The sequence below is a fragment of the Festucalex cinctus genome, chromosome 9 (assembly GCF_051991245.1).
Source record: "Festucalex cinctus isolate MCC-2025b chromosome 9, RoL_Fcin_1.0, whole genome shotgun sequence".
Taxonomy (NCBI): Eukaryota; Metazoa; Chordata; class Actinopteri; order Syngnathiformes; family Syngnathidae; genus Festucalex; species Festucalex cinctus.
The window spans coordinates 26,690,161-26,717,962 of NC_135419.1; the positions used below are offsets into that span (position 1 = coordinate 26,690,161).

Genomic DNA, 27,802 nt, shown 5'->3' on the forward strand with positions numbered 1-27,802 from the left:
CCTACCCCTAGTCATTACAGTAAGCATAATCTTTGCATGACCCTGGTCCCGACAGTAAGCATAACATAACCCGTACATGACCCTAGTCATGACAGTACCCCGTTAAGGCGGCCCCAGAACCTGCGCCTCCAGACGAGGAGCAGAGGACGGCCGCAGGGCATGCGCTGTTGGAACAGGAGCGAGAGGCGGCCGCGGGCCAGGTGACGCCGGAGCTGGAGCGAGAGACCGCCGCTGGCCGGACGCTGCCGGGCGATCGGGACTGGCGCGGGAGGCGGACGCTGGCCGAGCGCCGCCGGAACTGGAGTGAGAAAGAGATGGCCGCTGGCTGGACACCGCCGGGCGCCCGAGACTGGAGCGGGAGGCGGACGCTGGCCGAGCGCCGCCGGAACTGGAACGGGAGAGTCGCCGCGACGAGGGAACTTGAGACGGAGGCTCCTCTGCCGCGAGGACGAAACTCGAGCTGGCGGCACCTCTGCTGCGAGGAGGGAACTGCTCCCACCCCGGAAGCTGATGCATCAGCATTGGGAATCATTGCTGGTGGCGTCGGCGCTGGCACAGGATGACTGGTTCTCCACTGGTCGTTGCCCTCTCCGAACCGACACAGGACCTGCTCCATGCGACGTTCTCTCCAACGCTCCTTCGAGCGGTTGTCCACGCGCATGGCACCTCTTATTTAAGTCTGCGGGATCCATTTGGTCGGATTATTCTGTTATGTTCTGAGGTTGGATCCCATAGCGCAGACACAAATAAGAGTTTTAACACTTGATTCGCATTACATTAAAAGGCATGGAACTAACTTGACTTGACCAGAAACAACGAGAATGCATTGAGAATCATAAGACGCCAAGCCCCCTTGGGCTGTGGAGATGCAACGAGGAACAGAGGTAATAACCCGACATGCTGGGGCCCTAAGTGTACAAGTTCACTAGTGATGGGGGTTTCGTATCTTGCTCAAGGATACTGTGGCATAGTCACACTGGCCTGGGATCAAACCCACACTCTCAGGGTTTTGAACTCACTGGTAGTGGTCAGCGTTTGGTATACATTTAGCTTTGCTTAACTAGCATCTTTTAGAACTCAGGCATCATGTGATGGAACTAATTTCACCCATAGGCAACCGAGTTTATTTTGTAAGTATTTTGTAAGCTACATGTGATATAGGCTTTTTAAATAATTTTGTAGTGTGTTATTATTTTAAGCTTATTAAAACGTACTTGCGGTCCACCATTTGACAGGAGCATCTCTCTGGAGTTGCCATCATCAGCATCAATCAAACAGTTGCACATCTGTCAGGTTTATGGTGGTTGTGGATCCAAGCCGGGGAAGCAGAGCGAGACGAGGCAGGTGTGCTCTTTCACGTGATTTAATTTAAAGAAAAACAAAAGGCAAACAAAGTACAAAACAAGACACAAAGTACAAAACTGGGAATAAACTTGCTAGTACTAAACTTAAACATGGCAGGCAGGACACAGAAGCAGGAACAGGGTGTGACAAAGACAATGAACCGACAAGAACTGAAAGAAAGCAGGGAAATAATACACGAGAGTCACCTGGACAAGACACACAGGGCTGAGGACCAGGTTGGATGACACGAGGGACCAGGATGACAAGCTCAAGGGAACACATGAACCTTGACAAAAGACACAAGGAAAACATGACAAACCCCAAACCAAAACCCCAGATCATGACATCAGATTTCGTTTGATGATGACATCAAAAAAGGCAGGAAAAGTCAAGTTTTAGATTGCATTTCACCCCTGTTGATGTTAATGTGAGAAAAAATAGTTTACTGCAGGAATCTTTTCCTTTTTTTTTATTTTTATTAAATCTTCCATAACTTCCATAGTGTTACTTTTTTGTGCTTTCTTCAGGGATTTCTCAAGTATATACCATATTGTATGCAATTATGTTGTGCTTTCTATGTTCTAGTTATCTTTTTGCATTTAAAATGATATCTAAAGAAAATAATCAAAGTATTATAATACATTGTTGTATTGGTGGCATGTCCATTCTTATTGGTAAGCAAACCTAGCCAGAACCGGCTCTGCAGTGTTTGTCGAAATGAAGGAGTGAAAGTCAGCGGACATGGATAGTGTGACTTTGTCGTTGAAGGCTGAATTTCTGACCGGCTGATTTCCGTTACAAGTTTACAGGGGGTGTGTTTTCTTTGGATCGCGACGAGCAACTTCATGAATGCATTGGCGGTGAGGAGAGGGTGAGCAAAATTTTAACTGTCGTCCAAACTCATCTGAAACGATCATGTGCTGTTAGTTACGTAAACTAGATCATGAATCGAATGAAGGTAGCTATACTGGAGGGGGGGGGAAGATAGAGTCCGCTGAACGTAAACACAAAAAAATAAACGGCGAATGTATCTGGATTCTTCTGAGCAGGGCTATTCCCGCGACCGAAAAACTACAGACGTGACAAAACGCTCAGACATTTGCTGCATGAGCTGATTTGACGTAACCACGGATTTCGACGGAATTCGAGATTTACACACATTTTATTTATCCGACTGACAGAAACTATTGTTTTCTCAACTCATTGTTGTGCGTAATGTTGTGACGTATAGCAACCAGAAATTCAAAGTGTTGTTCTCGTAAAAATTTTCTTTATATATTTTTATATATTTAGTACTTCTACATACTTCAATTTTGATATATGCATGTCTGGTTGGCTTCATGGGCTTAAATACAGTATCAGCTTCAGCTTCCTTCTGTATTGCTTTCTCAAAAACGTGTTGCAAAATCAAAAAAAAGGAAAGAAAAAACAGAAGTCAACTGAGATTGTCTAACATGATGAAACGATGCAGCTGACAACATCCCCACTGACGTCTCGTCGAAATTTAGACCGAAATCCACCCGTCAATAATCGCTCTATATATTTAAGACCGCATCTAGACGATGAAATCTAATCAAGTAAACGTTAAATATTATATATATATATATATTTAAAAAAAAATAACTGTGAGTTCTTTAAATCATGGCAAAATGTTGGATTACTACGTTTTAAACAGTCAATAGTCAATGTACATTGTGGTATTGATTTCGGCTCAATTTAGACGTCTACATCAATACATCATATCACGTCTCCACACCCTAAAAATGGATTGGTCAAATTTACAAAAAAAAAAAAAAAAAAAGTTAAATGTCACCAATTTAACTGTGTCTGACAGATCCTTTGGATAAAACAAACATTTGACTCAGTTCAAATAAAATAAACAAAACAAAAATGTTTGGAGATGGTCAAAGTAAGAAGGGAGGGTATCGAAAAACAGGTACCATTAAAGGTTATTTAAGTTAGCTAAAACTAATGAAAAAACTAAAATAAAAAAAAACAATATTGTTACCGAAATAAAACAAAAACGAAAATGCTTTTTAAAAAACTAACTGAAACTACATTTTATGTTTACAAAACTAACTGAAACTAACTATAATTATAGCAAACGTCCTTCGTTTTGGTCTTTGGTAATTAATTTAAAGCATGAGCCTATGGGGATGATTTTAAATGTGATTTTTAGTAGATTTATTTTGATATAAACCAGAATAATGACCTTTGAAAGTATGTCACACAGAAGTGGCGTCATCTAGCAGCAGCCAATAGAAAAGCACCTTCAGATGACGTTGCAAACGCCCATGGTGTTTTTTAAATATTGCGCACAAGTATTACGCATTTTTTTGTTTAAAAAAAATAAATAAAAATAAAAATACTAATACTGAAACTAACAAACTAAACTAAAAGTAAGCATTTTTTAAAGAACTAAACTAATAAAAATTAACTAAAATGAAAAATTCCAAAACGATAATAACCCTACTGCCATATTAGAAATAGATTGGTTTATATACTGTAGCATTTTTCTAAATATGCAAAAACACAAGCAAATTATTTGTACAATTTTTAGGACTAAATACAATTTCTCTTCAAAACATTATGTGGCCCTTGCGTCCTTCTGATTTTCTGTATGTGGCCCTCAAATGAAAAAGTTTGGACACCCCTGCTCTACAAGGTGAATTCTCGCGGTATTTGTGAGTTCACAAACGCCAGAGAATACATCTGGTTTATTTCTGCCGAGTGGTTTGGTCCAATCACAGAGTGAGATTGTGTTTGGGAGCGGGGTATGTAACTCTGACGAAACCAGGAAGCGTTTTTTTTTTTTTTTTTTGTGTTGTCATTCATATTCTCTGAAAAATGGCCAAAAAAAGTAATTTCTGCTGGTGTATGTAAACCTATGAGCACAACTGTATAGCAATGTTCAAAATGATCACACTGTGAGTAAAAATATTAATTTCAATATCCAATGACCCTGACAGTGAATATTGGCAGCCAAACACTTTGTGTCTGCACCGCAGCCAGGACTCCTGAAGTGACACAGTAATTCAGTGTACTGTTGGTCTTCTGTGGAATGGGTTGTTAGTTGATATTAGTGTTAATTTTATCCACTGTTTTAAGATTTTGTCTCAAGTTTTAGTCCAATTTCAATCACGCTTATTAGTTTTTATCATATTTAGTCAACCGCATCCCATTTTTATTTAGTCAATTTTTAGCCGACTATAAATCGAGCATTTTAGTCTAAGAAAACATGATTTTATTCATCTAGTTTTAGTCAACAAAATTGTCAATATTTTAGTCAGGACAATCATTTTACCCTTGTAGCCTATATTTTTTTGTCAGCATATTATGATGAAAATTTGTGTTCTAAAATGATTTCACATACAATTTTCTCTCATCTTTTTGATGGAAACAACTTCACACAATTACTGTACAGTATATCAACAACTGGCAACTATAGATCCATGCGATGAGATAGTAAGTTAGCCAGCATTAGTTAGCGGTCAGATTACCAGTAATAATTACTATAATTTCCTATTCTTTTTTTTCTTTCTTTTTTTTTAATCTTTCAGCGTGAATCCATCTCTTGTCTGTCCGACATGTTTGCGCATGTTGCACACGCTAGTTGATGATTTGAAAGGGGGTGTTTCCCTGTGCCTGTGTCCAAATTCACAAGGCTGGGTTCTCCGAAGGCTGAATTTGTCGGCTGCATGACGTCACTCCTGGCGCGACCCGACAACACGCACAGCCGTATGTACCCCACCTACTGCCCAAAGCCAGCTGGGATAGGCTCCAGCATATATATATATATATATATATATATATATATATATATATATATATATATATATATATATATATATATATAAACATCTTTACAGCTAAAAATGCACAAAGCGCCTCTTGCTGATCAACATTCAACAAGGAAACGGTGAGTAATTCTGTGAGAACAGAATTCATTGCAGCATTTATTCGTCTGTTAGGTTTGTTTGCTTCCCCTCCCCGCCAACGGCACTTCTCGGTTTTGTCCCGTCCTAAACAACGCCTGATTGGTCCGACTTAAAAAAGGTTGGTTACAAACACAGACAAGATGTATTCTGTGGAGTTTGTCAACTCACAAATACCGCGACAATTCAGCTTGCTGGCAAGGTTATAAATTTAGTGTAAAAGTAAAACGTCTATTAAACGTCTAAATTGAGCATCTATAAATCAACGTTTATTAGCAGTTATTTAAATGTCTAAGATTAAACGAAGCGTATAGTATACATTTGTAGTAATAATAAACAGTTGGCAAACGTCTAACTTTATACATCTATAAATAGATGAATATTAGCAGTTATGTAAAGGTATATAGACGTAGACGTTTATTAGACGGCTAGTGTAAACTTAGACGGCTAAAATTCTTAGACCAGGGGTAGATCGCCATTTTTGGCCGGAAAATGCTCGGTGGGCCATGTGGTATAAAAAGCATTTATTTTACATGTACTTTCTTCTCTTTAGCCCTCCGAGAGATTGTTATGGCTCGGTACTTGAGACATTTCACTGCAGTCGGAGATGAGCAACCTGGCCAGTGGGAGGATGAAGAACTGCATGTAGACAGTGATGAACTGAGTCCTGCCACTGGACAGTACCCTGAATCCCGAACCTTCAGAGATTCCCTGAAAAGACTCTACAGCTCTGCACGTTTTCAGGTATGTTTTTAAATAGTTGCTTCATGAAATTATAAGTTACTTATCAATAAGACAAAAGATTCAGGAATGTGGTTTTCATCCCGGCCGCGGAACAGTGGACCAGCTCTACACCCTCGGCAGAGTCCTCGAGGGTGCATGGGAGTTTGCTTAACCAGTCTACTTGTGTTTTATGGACTCAGAGAAGGCGTTCCACTATGTCCCTCGGGGAGTTCTTTCGGGGGTGCTTCAGGAGTACAGGGTACTGGAGCCTCTGATACAAGCTATTCGATCCCTGTACCACCAATGTCAGAGTTTGGTTCACAATGCTGCCATGATGACGGATTCGTTTCCAGTGAGGGGGGAAAAAAAAAAAAGTATATTTGTATCTGTTTCCGTTTTGCAGCACTTAGCATTAGAATACAGCTAAGTTTTATCGTTATTCACAAACCTGTTGAAAACTGGCAAAAAGACCTTGTTACAACATGGCCCTGGCTGATCTCATACTCTACTGCCAACTGCTGCACGTCTTTTTTTGTAGTAACTACCATTGCTTTAAGCACCCTCTTCAGGTCAGAGTCTGCATCAAAGCCTTCTGTGCGCTCTAGTATAAAAGAAAAAAAACACACATTAAAAACGTATAATTAAGTTTTTGTGATCATGGCAATATTTAAAATAGAACGTGCTTATACGTTTTTTGGGAGCAAATGAGTTAAATTGTTGAGTGCAATTATTATTATTATTATTATTATTATTAAAAAATACATTATATTTTATAAACAAGAAATTAAAAGAAATGTTTTTTTGTTGTTGTTTCTTTTTTAAATAAACATTACTGATTCTTTGCCTTATCAACAGGTGCTGGTGGTGTGTCTCGTTGTCCTGGATGCAATTTTTGTTCTGGCAGAGCTACTAATAGATTTATCCATTATCCAGTTGGAACATGGCCATGTTGCACCTGAGGTGGGACTTTTCATGTTTGGTCCATACACAATGCAAAAAAAATATTTATTTGATCGTGTGCGGATTTTGTTTGTTTCTGACCAAATTGTGTCCAGCCAAATTGCATAGCTGGCTCAAAGTCAGCTGAGATCCGCGCACCAGCTCACCCGCGGGACTAGTAAGAGACAAGCAGAGGAGGAAAATTCAAGTCCAGAAAGTAAAAACCCTGCCACAGTTTGGCTTTCAGAATTTTCAGAGACACTGGATTCACAAGATCGGGACCTTTAGAGTTGTCATATATATATATATATATATATATATATATATATATATATATATGTATGTATAGGCAAATGTACAAAATTAGCAGGCGATCAAATAATTATTTTTCTCACTGTACATAAACTTCGATCCAGAAGACAATAATTGATTGTAACCAATAACTCATTTGGCAGGTGTTTCACTACCTAAGCCTGGCACTTCTCACATTCTTCGTGGTGGAGATTGCTGGCAAACTGTTTGCATATCGACTCGAGTTCTTCCAACATAAGTTCGAGGTGTTTGATGCTTTGGTGGTGATGTTGTCTTTTGTGCTGGACGTAGTATTCATCTTCCACGATGATGTATTTGATGGAATGGGTCTACTTATCCTGCTGCGTCTCTGGAGGGTGGCTAGAATCATAAATGGTGAGTAAAAACAAGAGTTCAGAAATACTGAATTCTAGATGGCATGAAGCAACGTGAGTATCCTGACATGCATGGCAACACAATAGACTAAAACTGTCCTTAACTCTTTGACTGCCAAACATTATCAAAAAAACGGTGCCAACAGTGCCAGCCGATTTCGAGCATTTTCACTCATCTTTCAAGGCAAACAAAATATTGTGCGCTAGGACTACATAAACATAAAAAAAGTATTATTCCGTTCTTTAGTAATCACCATTTGAAAATAAGTAATTTGAGTGACATTGAAAAGATACATTTTTTGCAAAACAGTGACTTAGATATTAATATTTTTTTTGTTTATTGACGCTCTGTGGATTTGGTTTAATGTGACAAAGGCTTTGATCTTTCACGTCATCCTTGAAAAAGTTCAGTTTCATCATATCGGTCATGTTTCATTGTAATTTCATATACCGTGAGCCCATTGAAAAAATATACAATGCTGCCATCTGCTGGCCATAGTTAGTGGGTGTTTTTGATTCCACAACCCATTGAGCAGGCAGTGCTGCACAACACGTTGCACTGCCCACTGAGAGAGAGAGAGAGAGAGAGAGAGAGAGAGAGAGAGAGAGAGAGAGAGAGAGAGAGAGAGAGAGAGAGAGAGAGAGAGAGAGAGAGAGAGAGAAAACTTATAGTAAACGTCAATTAACGTTTATGGCGGCATTGATTAGCATTCTAGCATCAGTCATGAAACATTTTTGGCGGTCAAAGAGTTAAAAGATGCTGTATACAATCTTCGTTTTGTTTAGTTTTTCTTCTTATTGCCATTGCAATCTGGAAAATCATTAGTTGTATAACATCTTTTTTTTGGGGGGGAAGAAGAACTACTTCTGCAAGTTAGTTAAATCTATGTGAAATTCTGCTTAGCCTTGCTCTTGGCAGATACAACAGTATGTTGTAGGATTGTGAGAGACCTCTCTTGATGACTGTCACTACAAAATAGGAGGGTCAGTCAATAATTATCTGAAATGTTGGCATTAACTTTTTCAATGAACATATTTTTCCCCCTTTCATTTTTCTACATCACTACTATTTTCATTGCATTTCCCAATCTAGCGACAAAGTAACTGATCCCTGTGGTGTGTCCGAATCCATTTGCTCACAGCATCAATGGTGAAGCGCTTCCTTTGCATGTGGTCTTTGAGTGGTTCAAACAGATAAACTGAAGATGGGGCTAAGTCAAGACTGTATGAAGGATGTCTTGAGTAGCTCCCAGCCCAATTAATCAGTTTTTGTCAAGGTTCTGTATTCCGTATGTGGTCGTGCATTGTCCTGGTGGAAAATAGCACCTTTTGCCTGAAGCCCTCTTCTTTTCTTTTGTTCATAACGTTTTCTTTCACCTTGTCTAGCAGCTCACAGTAATTTTCAGAGCTGACTGTAATAACTTTAACTCTTGAAATCCAGAGTTATTGGTACCTTTGACTCTTGAAATCCAGTTATTGGTACCTTGACTCTTGAAATCCAGAGTTATTGGTACCTTGACTCTTGAAATCCAGTTATTGGTCCCTTGACTCTTGAAATCCAGAGTTATTGGTCCCTTGACTCTTGAAATCCAGAGTTATTGGTACCTTGACTCTTGAAATCCAGAGTTATTGGTACCTTGACTCTTGAAATCTAGAGTTATTGGTACCTTGACTCTTGAAATCCAGTTATTGGTACCTTGACTCTTGAAATCCAGAGTTATTGGTACCTTGACTTTTGAAATCTAGAGTCATTGGCACCTTGACTCTTGAAATCCAGAGTTAAGGTACCTTGACTCTTGAAATCCAGAGAGTTATTGGTACCTTGACTCTTGAAATCCAGAGAGTTATTGGTACCTTGACTCTTGAAATCCAGAGTTATTGGTCCTACTATCAGCATGATTTTGCGTGTTCTCTGGGTTTTGAACCCCCCTCATCTTCCATTTGAGAAGGGCTGGGCAAACTCGGTCCTAGAGGGCCGGAGTCCTGCAGGTTTTGGATGTTACCCTTCTCCAACACAGCTGATATATGATCAGCTCTTAAGCAATCTCTGCATAAGCCTGATAACCATCCTGTTGATTGGAATCAGCTTGTGTTGGAAGAGGGGAAAACTCCAAAACCTGCAGGACTTCGGCCCTCGAAGCCCGCCCCTGCATTTGACCTTTTTGATTCTGGTTTAATGGAACGCCCGGGTTTCATCAGTTGTGACAAATGTGTTCAGGAAGGTGTCCCTCTCCCTTCTGAAACTGCTAAGACCATTCATTGCAGTCATCGGACGCTGTTCTTTGTGGATATTGGTAAACATCCTTGGGATCTAACAAGCACTCACTTTGCTGAATCCCAAGGTTTCATGCACAATTCTGTGCACAGTACTAATGGAGACACCAAACCTCTCCACTATGTCTTCAACTCTCACCCGTCTATCTGCTTAGATGATTTCTGGGGTCTGTTTCACAAAGCAGGTTTAGTGAGAACTTAGAACCCTGTGCGTAGAACGTGGTGCGTTTTCCATACAGCATCCGCACGGATTGCAATTCACACTGCATGCATTGCGTGTCCGGAAATCTGCACCCGCCAGACCACAAGATCACGGGGGTTCATGCTGGAGAGTTGAGTTCACGCGATAACAACCGTGTATATAGAGTCCTAATGTAAACAATTGCCACGATTGCCTGTTGTCAAATCGATATGCTTTTTGGACATTATTTCTGGGACTTCTACCATGGCTAAGTACGTTAAATAGTATTATATGTCATGTTTAATTTATTCTGAGCTAATTTTTCGTCTTAAATGTCCGACTCATGTCATGCTATGTAGTCAGCTAGCTTCCCTCCCAAAAAAACGAGTTTGGTTTTATTTTGAAATATACCGGATTTACCTTGATGCGAGGCGCCCAACTTCCTCATGTAATTTCTTGAGCTTCATAAAAATCCACATGCGGCGTTCGGAAACAAATAGAACGCTTGCGCAAATCTTCTGCATCGCTGCATCCGTTCCGCACCACACTGCAGCTGGTGTGAATTGACACGCAGACTTGAATGCGCTCTATTATTGCAGCGTCTGTACGGCCGCCGTATGGAAAACACACCGCGTCCGTTCCACAGTCAGTGTAAATTAGGCGCAACAGTGTCCGTGAACCTAACCTGGTCGGTAGCAGGTTTTCCACAATGAACCTCGAGGTTTTCTCTGTTCTCGCCTCCTTTCAGCCACACACGACATTTGAATTCCTCACTCAGTCAGTCCGCTGCGGCTAGTTTTTGCGTAAATACGCCTATAGTCTATAGCTTAAAGTCCACTTTTGTCACGAAAATGATGTCCATTTGACAATGACCCTATTGATCAAGGTTCTGCACTATTGCGCAGGGAATTAAATATTCGTTGCGAGACTTATCAGACCACAGATAGATATGCTGGCATTTCCGGACAGTTATCTTTTAGAACGGTACAGTTTCACATCACAGTCCATCATCTAACATACAAATCTTCAACTGTCCTTACATTTGCAACATTACTGGCGCCGTAGTCATGCGCTCACATTACAGCATATATTGTGTTGCGCTCCGCTATTTTCTTATAACCGTTTGAATAATGTTTGTATATTTCATCCTAAGTAAGGTGCGCTTCTACCCCGCCGGATTGCACCTAAATGAAATGAATTAATGAGCTACCATTCAACAGGTTTCCCCTGTAATATTATTGTAATTGCAAAGGGCTACATTTAAATTTACACATTGACCCGACACCCGAGCAGCAACGTTCTCCCACGTCGCCTTCTGGGAGCCGCTGCGGTGTTGCACTTTTTTCTAAAGACATGTTCATTTAGATTTCCAGTTGAGAGGGGTAAAAAATAAAAATAAATGCTGAAGCAGAAGGCGGTGCCGCACTCTGCTTCCCCTTTGCCATCGTAATTCGACAAATCGGAGCTCCATTGATGTGGTCTTTTTAGTGTAGTGGTAACTCCAAGTGAAACTACTCTGCGTTGATAAAACTACCTCAAATCGAACATACTTATTAAAATGGACCTCTGATCTATCACTGCATTCCTCATCATTGATCTAATTTCTGCCATCTTTGAATGCTCTAGCCATTAATAGCAAGATGACCCCAAATTCCTTCATACTAACTATGTCAAGTAGAAAAAAAGAAAGTTGTTGGACGATTATGTACAATACGGATTCACATGTGTACAGGCTATAGCTATATAGCTGTGTATACCTATGAACTCTTTGCACAAATAGCCGTGACGCATTTCCAAAGAAAATCTCAGATTTCACCGCCTTTTTCGGTAGTGGCGATTGCCGTTTGTTTTCCTTCAGAGAGCCTCGACCAGTTGTCAGCATTTTGGAGTATATTTTCGTCATTGTTTCTTGAGTGTGGTTGCGTGCATTTATCAAGACATCGAAGAAGAGGAGAGACGACAGTACATCGAGCTATCACTGCTGTGTGCGCAGATAGACAGGTTTAACTCTGCCTTGTTTTTTTTTTCCTCTTAAGCTGACCACCGGAGACAGTTTGTTGTAACTTGTTAACATTCGCAGGGATAACTCTGTATTTGTTGATCACGCAAGGGCGCCGTTTGTTAATAGTAGAGCTGTATTTTGAAGTTAAACTTTGATGTATGTTGTGGTCCTTGTTGGCTTTGTTATAGCGTGGGTTAACAGCTCTTTGTGTAGTGCTGTATAATAAGAAGCTGAGACGGCAACTTGGCTTTGGTGATGTCTTTCCTGAACTGTTTGCTCTCAACCTACATCGTCAACAATATACCACACCGCTGCCTAGCGGTTAAATTAGTAACAATACGCCACAAGAATTGTTACTCTGTTTACAAAATTATCTGTTTTTGCCTTTCTGGCATTTTTACTTGGCCTGTATGTATATTATTCCTATGCTGCCATTTTATTGTATTAAAAAACATGAAAATATTTATGTCATTATTCTTGTACCGCTGACAACACTGTCGGATTTCCATAGCAACCACGTTTCAGCATGTCACCATGGGCTGACATGAAAAAAATAAACAGTAGAGGCATTACATCTACTTCAAAATATTGACGAGGCAGAGATCGTCGGATCCCGTCGGCGAAGAGAAGACTCTGATGAAGATGAGGTTAGAGACCAGAGAGTTGTTTTTGTTATTGGTTGGTTGGTTGGTTTATTAAACATATTAACACATGAGAGTGTTGAGCTGATCCACAGTTCCACGACCAGGACGAAAACTCCGGGCAGATCTCATCTACCCCCGGGGCCCTATCACCGAGGAGCTTTCCAACCACCTCAGTGACTTCGACCCCAGAGATAGGAGAGCCCACCTCAGAGTCCCCAGACTCTGCTTCCTCAAAGGAAGGTGGAATTGAAGTATTCCCCCCACCGATTCACGACATCCCGAGTCGAGGTCAGCAGTACCCCATCTCCACAATACACTGTGTTAATGGTGCACTGTTTTCCTCTCCTGAGGTCCACGGATGGTGGACCAGAATTTCCTCGAAGCCGTCCGGAAGTCGTTTTCCATGGCCTCACTGAACTCCTCCCATGTCCAAGTTTTTGCCTCAGCAACCGCCGAAGCCGCGTTTCGCTTGGTCAGCTGGTACCCGTCAGCTGCTTCCGGAGTCCCACAGGCCAAAAAGGCCCGATAGGATTCCTTTTTCAGCTTGACGGCATCCCTTACACCAGCGGGTCAGAGGATTGCCGCCACGACAGGCACCGACCACCTTACGGCCACAGCTCCGATTGGCCGCCTCAACAATGGAGGCACGGAACATGGCCCACTCGGATTCAATGTCCCCCACTTCCCCCAGGACAAGGGAGAAGCAAGGGTGTTGAAACTCTTTCTGAGAGGGGATTCTGCCAGACGTTCCTAGCAGACCCTCACAATACGTTTGGGTCTGTCAGGTCGGACTTGCATCGTCCCCCGCCATCGGAGCCAACACACCACCAGGTGGTGATCAGTTGACAGCTCCGCCCCTCTCTTCACCCGTGTGTCCAAAACATGTAGCCACGAATCCGATGACACGACTACAAAGTCGATCATCAAACTGGGGTGTCCTGGTGCCAAGTGCACATATGGCCACTCTTGTGTTTGAACAGAAGTCCAATAACAGAACACCTCTTGGGTTCTGATCGGGGTGGGTCGTTCCTCCCAATCACGCCCCTCCAGGTCTCACTGTCATTGCCCACGTGAGCGTTGAAGTCCCCCAGCAGGACGAGGGAGTCCCCAGGGGGAGTGCTCTCCAGCACATCCCCCAAGGACTCCAAAAAAGGTGGGTACTTTTAACTGCTGTTTGGTGCATATGCAGAAACAATAGTCAGGACCCGTCCCCCCACCTGAAGGCGGAGGGACGCTCCCCTCTCGTTTAAACCCCAACGTACAGGTGCCGAGCCGGGGGGCAATAAGTATGCCCACACCTGCTCTGCGCCTCTCACCGTGGGCAACTCCAGAGTGGAAGAGAGTCCAACCCCTCTCGAGATGACTGGCACCAGAGCTCAAGCTGTGTGTGGAGGCGAGTCCGACTATGTCTAGTCGGAATTTCTCGGCCTCATACACAAAGCTCGGGCAACTTCGCTGCCAGAGAGGTTACATTCCATGTCCCAAGAGCCAGCTTCTGTAGCTAGGGATCGGTCCGCCAAGGTCTCCGCCCTTGGCTGCCACCCAGCCTACTCTACACACGATCCCTTTGGCCACTCCCACCGGTTGTGATTCCGTGGGAAAGGGGACCCACGTTGCTTCTTCGGGCTGTGCCTGGCCGGGCCCCATGGGTGCAGGCCCGGTCACCAGGCGCTCGCCAAAGAGCCCCACCTCCAGGCCTGGCTCCAGAGGGGGGCCCCGGTGACCCGCGTCCGGGCAACTGAATCCTGTTTCCAATAATTGTATTCTTCATAAGGAGTCTTGTGAGCCGTGCTTAGTCTGGCCCCGCACCTAGGACCTGTTTGCCATGGGTGACCCTACCAGGGGCATAAAGCCCCAGACAACATAGCACCTCGGATCAATGGGACACGAAAACCCCTCCACCACGGTAAGGTGCCGGCTCACGGAGGGGATAACGTATCATTAAAATAAAATAAAAAAGAAAAACACAAATAAATAAATAAATGGAAATGAAACAATGAAAATCTTACATGTTATGAACAGTTAGCCGGCAGGTTCCATCTGAAGATTCAACACTTCACCCATATACTGTCTGACTGAAGGGGGAGCGGTGGGGGCCATAGGATATTGTGTGGACCCGTAGAGGAGCTACAATACACAATTTCCATTTTTTCAATTAATAAAATAGCTTTCCTAGCTACTCAAATTTCCATGTAGTAATCATTTTACGCAATGATGTCATTACCACAAGTCAAGCCGTGAAAAATTCCAGTTTTGGTGAGATTGAATTAGTAGTTTTTAAATTCTGATAGACATAGTGTTAAAGATCCCCTGAAATGAGCTTTGCAGCAATGACACCAACCATCCTCTGGATGCCCTAATACTGTATCAAAAGAAATTTTCCGGAAATTGTAACTTGTTGTACAGTTACAGTCTCCACTAGGAAGGTCTATTGTTAGCCTAGCATCAAGGAAGCGGATTTTGGTGGGTGTGGCCAAGGCTCGCCAGACTTCCGTGTTTTTGACTACAAAATGAGTTGGGCGTGGCCAAATCTCATCTTTTCCGTGTGTTCTTGTTTACAAACAGTCTTCACGTCTGCACCTGAAGGAATATTGGCAATGCTTTTGCATGCTTTACTTTCAATAGTTGGTACCGATCCCGGGGTAAGTGAAAGATGTCTTGCTAATCCACGTTTGTATTGTCCCAAATTCCCGAAGCAGTCGTCAGTAAAATGTTTGACACAAACTGTCAGGGCTGCTAGCCTCCTCACGATGCACATTTTCCGATGCACAGCTACTGGGATTGACACCCCCGTACCGGTCGAACTATAAGTCCTACGGGGAAAAAGGAACACATCTTTGGAACCCTCTCGACCTCGGCTTTCCAGCGGTGAATGCCTTTGCCGGTCCGACCTTCCCCTCCCCGGTTACAGGAGGTACACCTCAGGGCTGCTAATCTGCCTCACGATGCACATTTTTCGGATACAGCTACTGGGATTGACCCCCCCCCCCCCCCCCCAGTAGAATTTTAGGTCCTACGGGGAAAAGGAACCGGCTCGACCTCAACTTTCCAACGGTGTCGGTAGCGGCCCTCCACGCCCCTCCGAGCCGGAGATACGGGGCCGCAAAATCAGGCACCCGATTCTCAGGAGATTGATTTCTTGAGTTTGAAAAAATAATAATAACAATTATAATTTTAGTGAACGCGCAAATGAAACTGGTGGGGTTCAGTACCTCCAACAAGGTTAAGAAACACTATTCTAGAGAATATTTCACTTGTCTTTACACCTTTATCTTGGAGAAATCAAATCAATAAATCAATCAATCAATAACTCCTCACTAATTGAATGTTTAAAATGTGACGTGAATTTATGAATTATGACAAAATTCTGGATGCTTATTGACTGGCCCCCGCACATCTTACAATCTTGTCCATCTTAATATTTAATGTGATGATTGAATATTATTACAGGAATTCTAGTATCAGTAAAAACCCGTGCAGACCAGAAGATGCACAAGCTGAAGGGGAGCTATGATCATCTCGTGCAAAGAGTCACAGAACTGCAACAGCAAATTGATAAACTAGTAAGTATTCACTGCCTATACTAAATTGCGTGTTCATTCACTGCACCCCAACCCCACTTTTCTTTTTTTTCTTTTTTTTTAAGTCCTCTCTTAACATACTGTACAATGTCCTTGAGTGCCAAGAAAGGCGTCTCTAAATATAATTCATTATTATTATTAGGGATGCACTATTATATCGGTGGTCGATAATTATCGGCAATTATCGACCAATTTGACGTCAGAGAGATAAACCAGATAATAGAGAAATTTGCCGATAAATATCGGCAAAATTTGATTTCATACAGATAAACCAGATAATAAAGAAATCCAGCAATAATTACAGACATGCCACATTGGTCCATCTGTTGTGGTTCATATCAATAAAATTCAGCTTCATGGTGCTTTATATACATTGAAACATTGTGCAAAGTTTATACAATGTTTCAATGTATTTGTTAGACTTATAATAGGACTCGAAAGCACATTTGTATTCAAGTTAATTTTGCAAACAATTATCGGCTTACTTATCGGTTATCGACATTGGCACCTATCGGTATCAAAATAGCAGTTGAAAATAGCATTATCGTGCATCCCTAATCGGGATTAATCAGTATCGAATCGAATCTTGACCTATGAATCGTGATACGAATAGAATCGTCAGGTACTTGGCAGTTCACACCCCTAGTATTAAGTAGAGATAGACCGTTAATCGGCCTGCCCGATAATTGGGGCTGATATTTGATATATTGGCACATATTGGCATCGGCCGATATAAGCGATCCATTTAAAACGCCATCATTTTGCTTCGAATGCAGCCGAGTGCGTCTCTGTCTGTTGTGGTGTCTTACTGCAGCACTGTTACCACCCATAGCAGCATCTGATTGGTTAAGTGCAAGAGCCAGAACCAATCAATACTGAAAGCCATATATGGTGGCAACAAATATATGGTATGCAACAAACCCAAATAATCAAATATGGACGGAATTACAAAATATAAAAATACAGTTAGATAACATGTTATCTAAAAAGACAGAGTTTATAATACAACTGTTGAGGTATAATAATTTATATAATTTAAAATTTCTGGCAAATCAACTCCAACGGAATCGGGAAAAATCTCTTATAACGGCTATTAAAGGTACAAATGGTGAATGCACACAATCACCAGAAGAAATTAACCATATTTTCGATAACTATTAGCGAAATCTATACTCAGAAATTAATAGACCTAACCCTGAACATATTGAGGTATTCATTAATAGCTTAAATATACCTCAGTTATCCACTGAACATAAAGATACTCTAGATGCCCCGCTTACTATAGATGAGTTGTATAGTGCTTTAGACAGTATGCCTAATGGCAAAGCACCTGGTCCAGACGGTTATCCGGCTATATTTTTTTTAAAGACTTCTGGTTAATGTTTGCTCCATTATTTTTAAGAGTAGTAACTGAAATTAAAACTGAACCCGGGTTTTCACCGGATGCGGTTGCGGTGCGGTTGCGGGGCGGTCCGGCGACGCAAGCAATTAGATCCCATTCATTCCAATGGTGCAGTTTACACCGCTTGCGGGTGCGTTGCGTGTCGACTGCGGAAGGCCTGCGGCGTGCCGCAAGCCTTCTGCAAGGATAGACCTATTTTCTATTTTTGCCGGACGCCGCAGCGGTAGGCCTCCGGCAAATGGCAAGCTAGCACAAAACACATCGAGCGGGACAGGAAGACCGAGGCAGTTTCAAAATAAATTTCCGGTTACCTTTCAGAATAAAACACTCGCCAGCTCCTATTTCGCAAGTTTTTCAGCAAAACGTGACGTGGGCGTCGCCGGGCCATGTGCTCATTCACGGTTTAGACACCAGCGAACATGGACGAGGAGAGGTTTATATTGCAGGTGGAAAACCACAAAATAATATATGACACGGCACATCCTTTTTATAAGGACTGTAATGTATTGTGAGTTTGATGTTCGCGATTGCTTGTTGTGCCCGTCTCGCTTGCCGTACTGAGCGGCAGCCGGACGCGGAAGACAGAAATAAAGAGTGGACCCGCACTGACCCGACTCTCGTTATTAATATACTTTACAAGGACAACCAAAAAAAGGATGCTGCATGGAATCTCATAGCAGAAGAAGAAGAAAAGGTTAAATCAAAAGAAGTCCACCTCTCGTTGTGAAATGCCACATGATCGCGCGCGCGCGGTCCCGCGAGACACGTTGGGAAGTGGGCGGCGACGGAGCTGCCGGACCGCAGCTGTGCGGAGCCGGTGTGGATTGACAAAAAAATTGACCCGTCCGGAGCACGCAGTCAAGACGCACCGCACCGCAACCGCACCGCAACCGCATCCAGTGAAAACCCGGGGTAACGGTGATATACGTCAAGATATGAATATAGCAGCACTTAAATTTTTATTAAAGCCAGAAAAAGACCCCACCATCCCTCTCAAGTTACCGACCGATATCACTAATTAATACCGATATTAAAATTATCGCTAAGGCCTTGGCATCTAGGCTAGAGACAGTAATCTCGACAATTATTCATAGCGATCAAACAGGTTTTATTAAAGGTCGTCATTCTACTAATAATATTAGGAGGCTCTTTAACTTGATTAGTATGTCACAGCGGTATGATAAAAAGGCAGTTGCTATTTCGCTGGATGCAGAAAAAGCCTTCGATAAAGTTAACTGGTCCTTCCTCTTTGCTGTCTTAAATAAATTCGGCTTCGGGGAGTCATTCATTCAATGGGTCTCAATATTATATGATTCTCCTAAAGCTACCGTTACTACTAATGGGATTACATCACACAGTTTTACTCTACAAAGAGGTACAAGACAGGGGTGCCCAATGTCTCCTTTATTATTTGCTATATTTATTGAGCCGCTTGCATTATTATACGTCAGGATAGACGGATCCAAGGAATCAACTCCGGGACAATAGAACATAAAATTAATCTATATGCCGATGGTATATTACTCTATTTAGAAGAACCTGCTATCTCGTTAGGGGAAGCATTTAACTTAATAACTAAATTCTCTCACTTATCAGATTACTCTATTAACTGGACAAAATCAACATTATTACCTATTACAGTCTTCCCTCGCTATAACGCGGTTCACTTTTCGCGGTCTCGCCGTATCGCGGATTTTTTTTTAAGTGCAATTTTGCATATTTTTTTACAGTAATATACCCATTTTATAAAATTTATGAAGGTTTGAACATTGTCAATGTTTGAACAAGAGAGAAATGGGAGAACATGTAAATGCCTCAATGAGAAAAGTGTATAAATTGTGCGGTCGGGGATTTTTGAGCCTTAAAACATTTATAAGAGTTGTAAAACATAAAGCTAACTACTTCGCGGATTTCATTTATTGCGGGTATTTTTTGGAACCTAACCCCAGCGGAAAATGAGGGAACACTGTACAGAAAATTCATGGAACCCCACAAGTCAGGATCCACACTACTCCTTTCCTACAGGTAACTTAAAATACTTAGGTGTTAAAATTTCACCTAAGTTAACTGAATTAACTTCTTTAAATTTTTTACCATTATTGGATAGCATCCGTAGTGACCTGGAGCGCTGGAATAATCTTCCTATCTCTTTAATAGGACGGATAGCTACTATAAAAATGAAAGTTTTACCAAAGATAAATTATTTATTTTCAATGATTCCATTTAAACCTACGTCTAACTGGTTCCAATCGCTGGACTCTGCTATCACAAAATTCTATTGGAATAAAAAAATTAAAAAAAAAAGCAAAAATTAGTCTATCTACTCTTCAGGAAAGTAAATCTAAAGGAGGTTTAGAGGCACCAAACTTTATGTACTACTATATAGCTAATCAACTACAATATCTTGTGCTATGGACACAACCCAACAGAGATACTAACTGTTGGTTGGAATTGGAGCAGAAGGATTGTAATAACCTTAGACTCTTAGATTTACTCTTTATTACAAAATCGATAAAACGACATAATTGTTTTAAAAACCCAATGATAGCCGCCACCCTGACTGCCTGGTGGAAGGCATTAGAAATGACTAACTCCCAATTGGCGCCCTGTGGACTCTCTCCCATTTGGCATAACCCCGACTTTCAACTTAATAATCAGTTGTTCCATTTAAGCTTATGGGAGCAGAAAGGAATTACACACCTTCATCATCTTTTCTCAGATAATAAGTTTATATCGTATATAAACTTGGTCCAAAAATATGAAATAAAAACTTTTTTTCAATTTATTTTGAAGTAAGCTGTCAATCATTTTTTTTTTTTTTTTGTTGTTGTCAACAATCTTTACGTCATCTGAAACTATGCTGCGCAAATTGAGACTATACGTTAGCAAATATGGTCATGCCGTATCTCACCCAAGAAGGGTGCGACCAAAACGTGGGTGCGACCAAAGTTGACAACACCAGTTTCAGGTGAATTAGAGAGTGCACGCACGCACGCACAAAAAAAAAAAAAAAAAAAAAAAAAAAAAAAAAACTTGGCAGGCATCATCAAAAGACATGGGACAACTGTTTTTGAAATACTATATGACGGGGGTGGAGTGTCAAATTTTGCCCTTAATACATCCTTCGTCACGAAAGAATTTCTTTTGATTCTGTTGTTTTTTTTCTTATCTCTGCTGTTTACCTGTTTATATGTTCAATAAATTAGAGAAATTTGAAAAAAAAGAGGAAATGCTTAACTCGTTTACTGCCGAACGGTATCCAAAAATACACCACCTAAAGTGCCAGCCGATTTCTCAAGAATATTGTGTGCCATGACTACAAGCTTCTACATCACTTCTTCCCTTCTATAAAACATGAACAAAAACAATGAAAATGTGTTTTTGATGACAAAATACTGATTTATTTACATATAGTCAAACCTCGGTTTTTGAACATAATCCGTCCGTTCCAGAAGGCTGTTCCAAAAGCGAATTGTTCGAAATCCGAAACAATTTTTCCCATTATAATTAATGTAAATAATTTTAATCCGTTCCAAGTCTAAAAAAACTTTACTATTTTACACCACAAATTGCACTGTATACTGTTTACCATAAATGGAAAAGGGTAGAAATAGACACTGTTTTATTTTATTAATAGAAGATATCCTATCTAAAATGATGAAAAAAAAAATGCACTTGCTTTCTTGGAACCCATGATTAGGGGCTAATACACGATGCGTCAGATTTGCGTAAATAACAATGAACAGGTCTGCTCCGAACGAACTTTGAACACGAATGTGCTACAGAGGAAGCATCCTGGGCATTCGAGTTAGCTCGGCTCCCGAGTGAGTCGCGTTCAGGTACGCTCGGCTTTTCCCCCCCCGAGTCAGTCGCGTTCAGGTACACTCAGCTTTTTTCAGTTTGGTCGAGAGACGATTTTTTGGACGAGTTCTGAGACATAAAATTCTCAAATTTTCTGGTTGAAAACCGATTTGGTCGAGAACAGAAGCTTTCGAAAACCGAGGTTTGACTGTATCTGATAAAGTGTGCAAACAGCAACATTTTCACATTTAACAAAATATTCACAAAGTTTTGGCTATTTACAGGAATGTGTGTGTGTGTGTGTGTGGGGGGGGGGGGGGTGCCTGTGTATACACATTAGGGATGCAACGATAAGTGCAATATCGTGGTATCGTGATATTAAAACTGCCATCGTCGTCTTCATGTTCACGATATTTAAAAGGAACACATCTGTTAAAAAAGTCAGGTTGATTTCCATTTCTGCATCTCTAGCACCCTCTGGTGGCTAGTGTTTTAGTGCAATTTAATTTTCATTCGGGATGTTTTGGCCTTCTTTGTTTAAAATCTGTGCTAATTGTCAGAAGAAGGGGAACCTAATATGTCTGTGAAGCAAGTTCATATGTAGAGGAACTTAACGTGTGCATTAACAACATAACATAATAACAATAAAACATGATAATAACATAATATTGATGTTATGTACAAGTTTTTTTTTTAAGTATGAGCTCATTTTTTCCCCCCCAATATATTGACCTTTTTTGAATATCGCCAACCTCCCCACAATATCGTGATAATCATCGTATCGTGAGCGTGATATCGTATCTTGACATTTGGATATCGTTACATCCCTAATACACATACATGACGTTATTCTATTTCTAAAATGAAATCCTCTCCACCATCTTTTCCCTCTTTTTTTTTGACGCTCTGTGAATTCGATTTAATATGACAAATCAATCATGACGTGCTTGAAAACGTTTGAATTTTCTAGGACCTGCCATGTTGTCATGTCATTTCAATTGCTTTGATGTACAGCGAGATCATCCAAAAGAGATACAACGCTGTCATCTGCTGGCCATAGTAAATATTTTATAGTGTATTGTGCGAGTTGAACGCCCGCCCAAACTCTGAATGTCCAGGAAGCAGAAATGTAGTGCACTCAAAATTATCCACAATGCACTTTGTGAAGTGAACATCGACGCTCACTCAACCAGGTTGATATTGACCACAATGCATTGCGAGCATGAGAAAAGAATGGCGAAAGCGGGAGAATAAAAGCGATACATTGACTTGATCCAGTGCCGCAAAAAAGGGGGTACGCAGGATATGAGCCGCATAGGGGTGCTGCGCCAGAGGGGGGTGCCAAAGCGACGGGAGGAAAATTTTTTGGAGCACGTGTAATGATCAAATAACAAAGGCACATGACTCTTCTTCTTCTTCTCCGTAAACGATCGCATTTTTGAGGACCTAAACATTTACGAAAAACTCATCAAACTTTGCAATCTCTTTGGACCTGGCGAAAAAATTTATATTATGAAGTTGTCATAACAACGCAACTCTATAGCGCCCCCTAGTGTAGAAAAATAAAAACCAATCCCAGCCCGTTTCACCTTGAGCTACGAAAATTGGCAGGCACATGTAGCACCCCGAGACGCACAAAAAAAGTCAGTGGAAGCCATTTCCTAAAATGTTCAGGAAGTGAGCTATAAATTTTTGAATGTCCAATTTTGGCCCATTTTGGAAAAAAAAAAGGCTTATTAGGCACTCCTCTGCTCCGTGACTGTCACCACCTCTTCTCTCACTTTTTTTTTTTTTTAAATTGAATTAGTTTAATTGGTTTTCAAGACAGCTCTGCTAGTTTTTATGAGTTTTAGTTATTTCAAAAATGCTTAGTTTGAGTAGTTTTTGATTATTGTGATTTATTTAAAGAGATAATTTCATTATTTAGCCCAATATATCAATAAAATACTATTTTGTCTATAATTGATGTGATACTTTTATTATTTTTCACGTACAATGAAACCTTTAAAAACACATTTTGCAACTTGTTGTCGACTGAAAATGATATCACAAGGGCTCAGGTAGCCAATCACAGTGCACCTGTTTTCTAGGTTTGGTCATGTGACATTCACAGGCTGAGCTGTGATTGGCTACCTGAGCCTTTGTGATGTCATTTTCAGCCGACAGCAAGTTGCAAAATGTGTTTTGAAAAGTACTAATTGTGCATGAGAAATAATGAAAATATCAATTTTTTTAAAGGCAAAATATTGACTACCAAAAATGGCTAAATAAGTAAAGTATCCGTTTAAATTAATTTAATTTAAAAAATGTAATTTAAAATTAAAAAAAAATATTTTTATTTTTATTATCATTATTAATTCAATCTCTGGTGTAATAACCTTATTTATTGATTGATTGAATTATTTTCTATTTTATTATCTGTTCTCATTGCTGCTGGACATATAAATTTCCCAGAGGGTGCCATCCCAAAGGGATCAATAAAGTCAAGTCTGTCTAAGTCTAATTAATTGATTTATTTAAATGATTTAATAAACACCGTGGTAAAATGAAAAAAAAAAAAAAAAAGTACTGCATTTCTTACCTAATTGGTGTGTTTCAGCTGGGTTAAATGAAAGAAAGTAGGGAGTTGCGCCCCTGACGTGATCCTCTGGAGATAATTCATTTGTTTTAGTTGAAAATATGTAAGACAAAGGAAATATAGATTTAAAACATTTTTTAATCACAATAAATAGTCTTTAGATTTATCCACTGCTGCGTCATGACAAGTATGGTGGTCACGTGATATGCGACAAGGAGCAAGTAATGAGCTGGCTGTCCCAATCGCCAAACAGAATGAGGGCACTATATATTAGGCAAATATAATGTAACAATATCCAAACATCACGATACGATATCACGATATGAAGCTCACGATACGATAATTATCACTATATTGTGGGGAGGTTGGCGATATTTAAAATAGGTCACAGTATTGTAAAAAAAATGAGCTCATACTAAAAAAAAGCACAATATTGTGCTTTTGCACAAAGCAGCAATACATATAAACTACCTTCAATCTCTCTTAACACTTAATATTGAGGCACTTACTCGCTAATGCAAGCACACATTGAGCTCCTCCACATATTGACTCGCTTCAAAGCATTTTACAATCCCCTTCATCTGACAATTAGTGTATTTTAAACATAGAAGGGCCAAAACATCCCTAATGAAACTTAAATTGCAGTATTGCACTAATAAACTAGCCACCAGAGGGTGCTATAACTGCACAAATGGAAATCAACCTGACTTTTTTTTTTAACAGACGTGTAGCATTTAAATAGCGTGAAACATGATGACGACGATATTGTGGCACCATATCACCATATCACGATATTGCCGGTATCGTTACTAGGGATGTAACGATATCCAAACATCATGATAAGATATTATCACGATATGAAGGTCACGGTACGATAATTATCACGATATTGTGGGGGCATTAGCGATATTTAAAAAAGATCACAATATTGTAAAAAAGAGAACTCATACTAACATAACAGCAATGCATATAAACCACCTACAATCTCTAATAACAATATTGAGGCTCTTACTTGCTAATGCAAGCACACATTGATCGCTTCACAAGCAAATTAGGTTCCCCTTCATCTGACAATTAGCATAGATTTTAAACATAGAAGGCCAAAACATCCCTAATGAAACTTAAATTGCACTAATAAACTAGCCACTAGAGGGTGCTAGAACTGCACAAATGGAAATCAACCTGACTTTTTTTAACAGATGTGTGTGTTCCATTTAAATATTGTGAACATGACGACGACGATATTGTGGCAGTTTTAATATCATGATATTGCCCTTATCGTGACATCCCTAATCGTTACATCTCTAGTATATAGTGCGGGGCTATGTAGTGAATGAGGGGTAAAGGGTGGACATCCGGGCACAGCCTGTCTTTATTAGCAATGACAAAATTCATTTGGGAAAAAAGCAAAGATGCTTCCGGTGCATGACATCATTAAGAACTTTAGAGACATTCATTGATTGATACTTTGACTTAAAAATCAAATTAACTTATTTGTCTCATTATCTGTCTTAGCAACAAGACAACCAGATGCTTCAGACACTTCTCAAGAGGCACGGCATAGACTTCTGATTGATAATGATTTTAAATGTGTTTGTATCAAGTAACTTTCTGTATTTTTTTTATTTATTTTTTTTAATTCTATGCATTGTTGTTCAATTGTTTGATCTTTTTTTTAGTTCATGATTTCAATGATCAAAATATTTTTACTTTACTACCTGCTTCATCCAATCGATTCTTTGCCCTGTAAGTAATTACAATTGCCATGTTGGTAAGTAGACTTTCACAATATGTTAGAAGTTGCTTAATCAAACAAATGGAAAGAAGAAGTCAATTGGCAGCTTGGCAGTGATGGTCGGCGTCGCTCTGTAACCAGGAACAGCAGCAGCAGAAATTTCTTTGAAGCTCACTGAACTCCGAATTGAGAGTGTATCACTAGTCTATGAAAAACACAGAAGAGTTCAGTAGGGAATGCAAAACTTCAATGCAGGGGTCTTTATAATGGTTCTACAATATGCGCACAATTTCAAAAATGTTCGCAAACCAACTGGCATCATGGAGGAGGTTGTTAATTGACAAAGTGAATTCCTTCAACTGAATTGAGTTCTGTGTGTCAAATACTCGAAAAACCACTTCATGGAAGTGGATGCAGAGCTGCCAACCTATTGAAATTCACCTCCAGAACAATTTGTTTGAATTGCCATAGTTTTTAACCATTTGCAATGTTGCAGTGACACGGCACCGCAGCTAGCGGGTTTTTAAAAATATCCGTAATATTCGTGTTATGGCCACAACACGACAGTGTTCATCAGTGATGGGACTTATGGCTCTTTGGACGGGAGCCGTTCAACCAGGAACGTCTCTCGATATAGATTTGGCTCCCATCGTTCACACTGAAGAGTTGATTCGTTTGTTGCAGTGACACGGCACCGTAGCCAGCGACTTTTTAAAAATATCCGTAATATTCGCGTTATGGCCAGAACGCGGCAGTGTTCGTCAGTGATGGGACTTATGGCTCTTTGACGGGAGCCGTTCAACCAGGAACGGCTCTCGATATAGATTTGGCTCCCATCGTTCACATTGAAGAGTTGATTTGTTTGTGAACGTCACATCACTAGTGTTCCTTGGCAGCTCTGTGGATATAGTTTAGATTTCGAGACAAATTTATTTGTATCCCCTGCTGTTTGTATTTTGTCAACGGTTGGTTTAAGCGTATGACCTACCAAACTGGTGGTATTGGTTTGGATCACTTCCTCGACACTCAGAATCTGAGCTTGGGGGTTCCACAAGAATCCGTATTTGGTCCATTCAATTTGTAAGTGAAGTGACAACGGGATCCTGCAAATCATTGAACCCTGCAAATGACAACGTATTTAGGATTTTTGCAAAAAAAATCACGTGGAGCCTAGCTCTGTGTATAAATCATTTCGAGACTGAATCGTAGGGATATAACGATGCATCGACAATCGATTTAATAACGATGTAACCTGCTTAAAATATGCATTGTTGTAAAAAATAAAAATAAAAGCATCGATTTATGTTAACTGTTATGCCCTGCACAGTTTTTCATCGTTTCTGCCAGACCCTTTACACGGACACGTTTTGGTCAAATGAGTCATTTTGTAAAAAAAAAAAATCGAGTTGAATGGAAAATCGGGAACTGATAATCAAATCGAATTGGGCTTGAGTGAATCTTCATATCCCTAGTGATCTGATATTTTTCAAATGAATGGAAACTAGTACGTTTCCAGTGCAACTGGTAATGGAAAAATCTGTAACTGATTAGAATTGATGACCCTAATGGACTCTGTGGTATGAACTGTTATAAATCCTGTCTATCTGTATTAATAAATTACTTTGTGGAAATCAATGTCTCTTGTATGAGATTCGCATAGACCTTGGCTGTTTGTTAAGCTCAATTGGCTTTACTACTTGAATTATAATTTCACACTTTTTTGGCATTTACAGTGCCTTGCAAAAGCGTTAGCCCCCTTGAATTATTATTTTTTTTTTTAATCTTTTGCCACATTTTAGGCCCCATGAGATTTTTTTTGTGAAGAATCAGCACCCAGTGTTTTTTTTTTGCTTGTTTGTTTATTTATTGAACATATAAACCAGTAACAGAAATATTGGACGGGTAATTCAATGTAAAAAAGTGTTTTATATACATGGTCCTCATTAGGCACAGTGTACATGTTCAAATGGGAGTAGG

General features: G+C 40.4%; 2 protein-coding genes across 10 annotated transcripts in view; one reads left to right on the forward strand and one right to left on the reverse strand.

Moving 5' to 3' along the window:
• Positions 1-1,931: 1,931 nt before the first annotated feature.
• Positions 1,932-27,655, forward strand: hvcn1 (hydrogen voltage-gated channel 1). 2 transcript variants are annotated; one of them, XM_077533093.1, is made up of 7 exons: positions 3,172-5,082; positions 5,316-5,400; positions 5,833-6,023; positions 6,858-6,962; positions 7,397-7,628; positions 16,179-16,291; positions 25,606-27,655. In XM_077533093.1, the coding sequence occupies exons 3-7, from the start codon at positions 5,850-5,852 to the stop codon at positions 25,660-25,662; spliced, it is 681 nt and encodes a 226-aa protein (XP_077389219.1). In that variant the 5' UTR covers positions 3,172-5,082; positions 5,316-5,400; positions 5,833-5,849; the 3' UTR covers positions 25,663-27,655. The 2 variants fall into 2 exon arrangements, with proteins under 2 accessions (XP_077389218.1, XP_077389219.1); XM_077533092.1 differs by lacking the exons at positions 3,172-5,082; positions 5,316-5,400 and adding an exon at positions 1,932-2,215 and having other exon boundaries at positions 25,606-27,654.
• Positions 25,445-27,802, reverse strand: part of tctn1 (tectonic family member 1) — a 54,897-nt gene continuing 52,539 nt past the window's right edge. For all 8 annotated transcript variants that reach the window (XM_077533087.1, XM_077533091.1, XM_077533089.1 and 5 more), the window contains 2 exons: positions 26,814-26,945; positions 25,445-26,030 (listed from right to left, as the gene is read on the reverse strand). In XM_077533087.1, the coding sequence (XP_077389213.1) occupies positions 25,899-26,030; positions 26,814-26,945 (264 nt within the window). In that variant the 3' untranslated portion in view covers positions 25,445-25,898. The remainder of the gene's footprint in view (positions 26,031-26,813; positions 26,946-27,802) is intronic.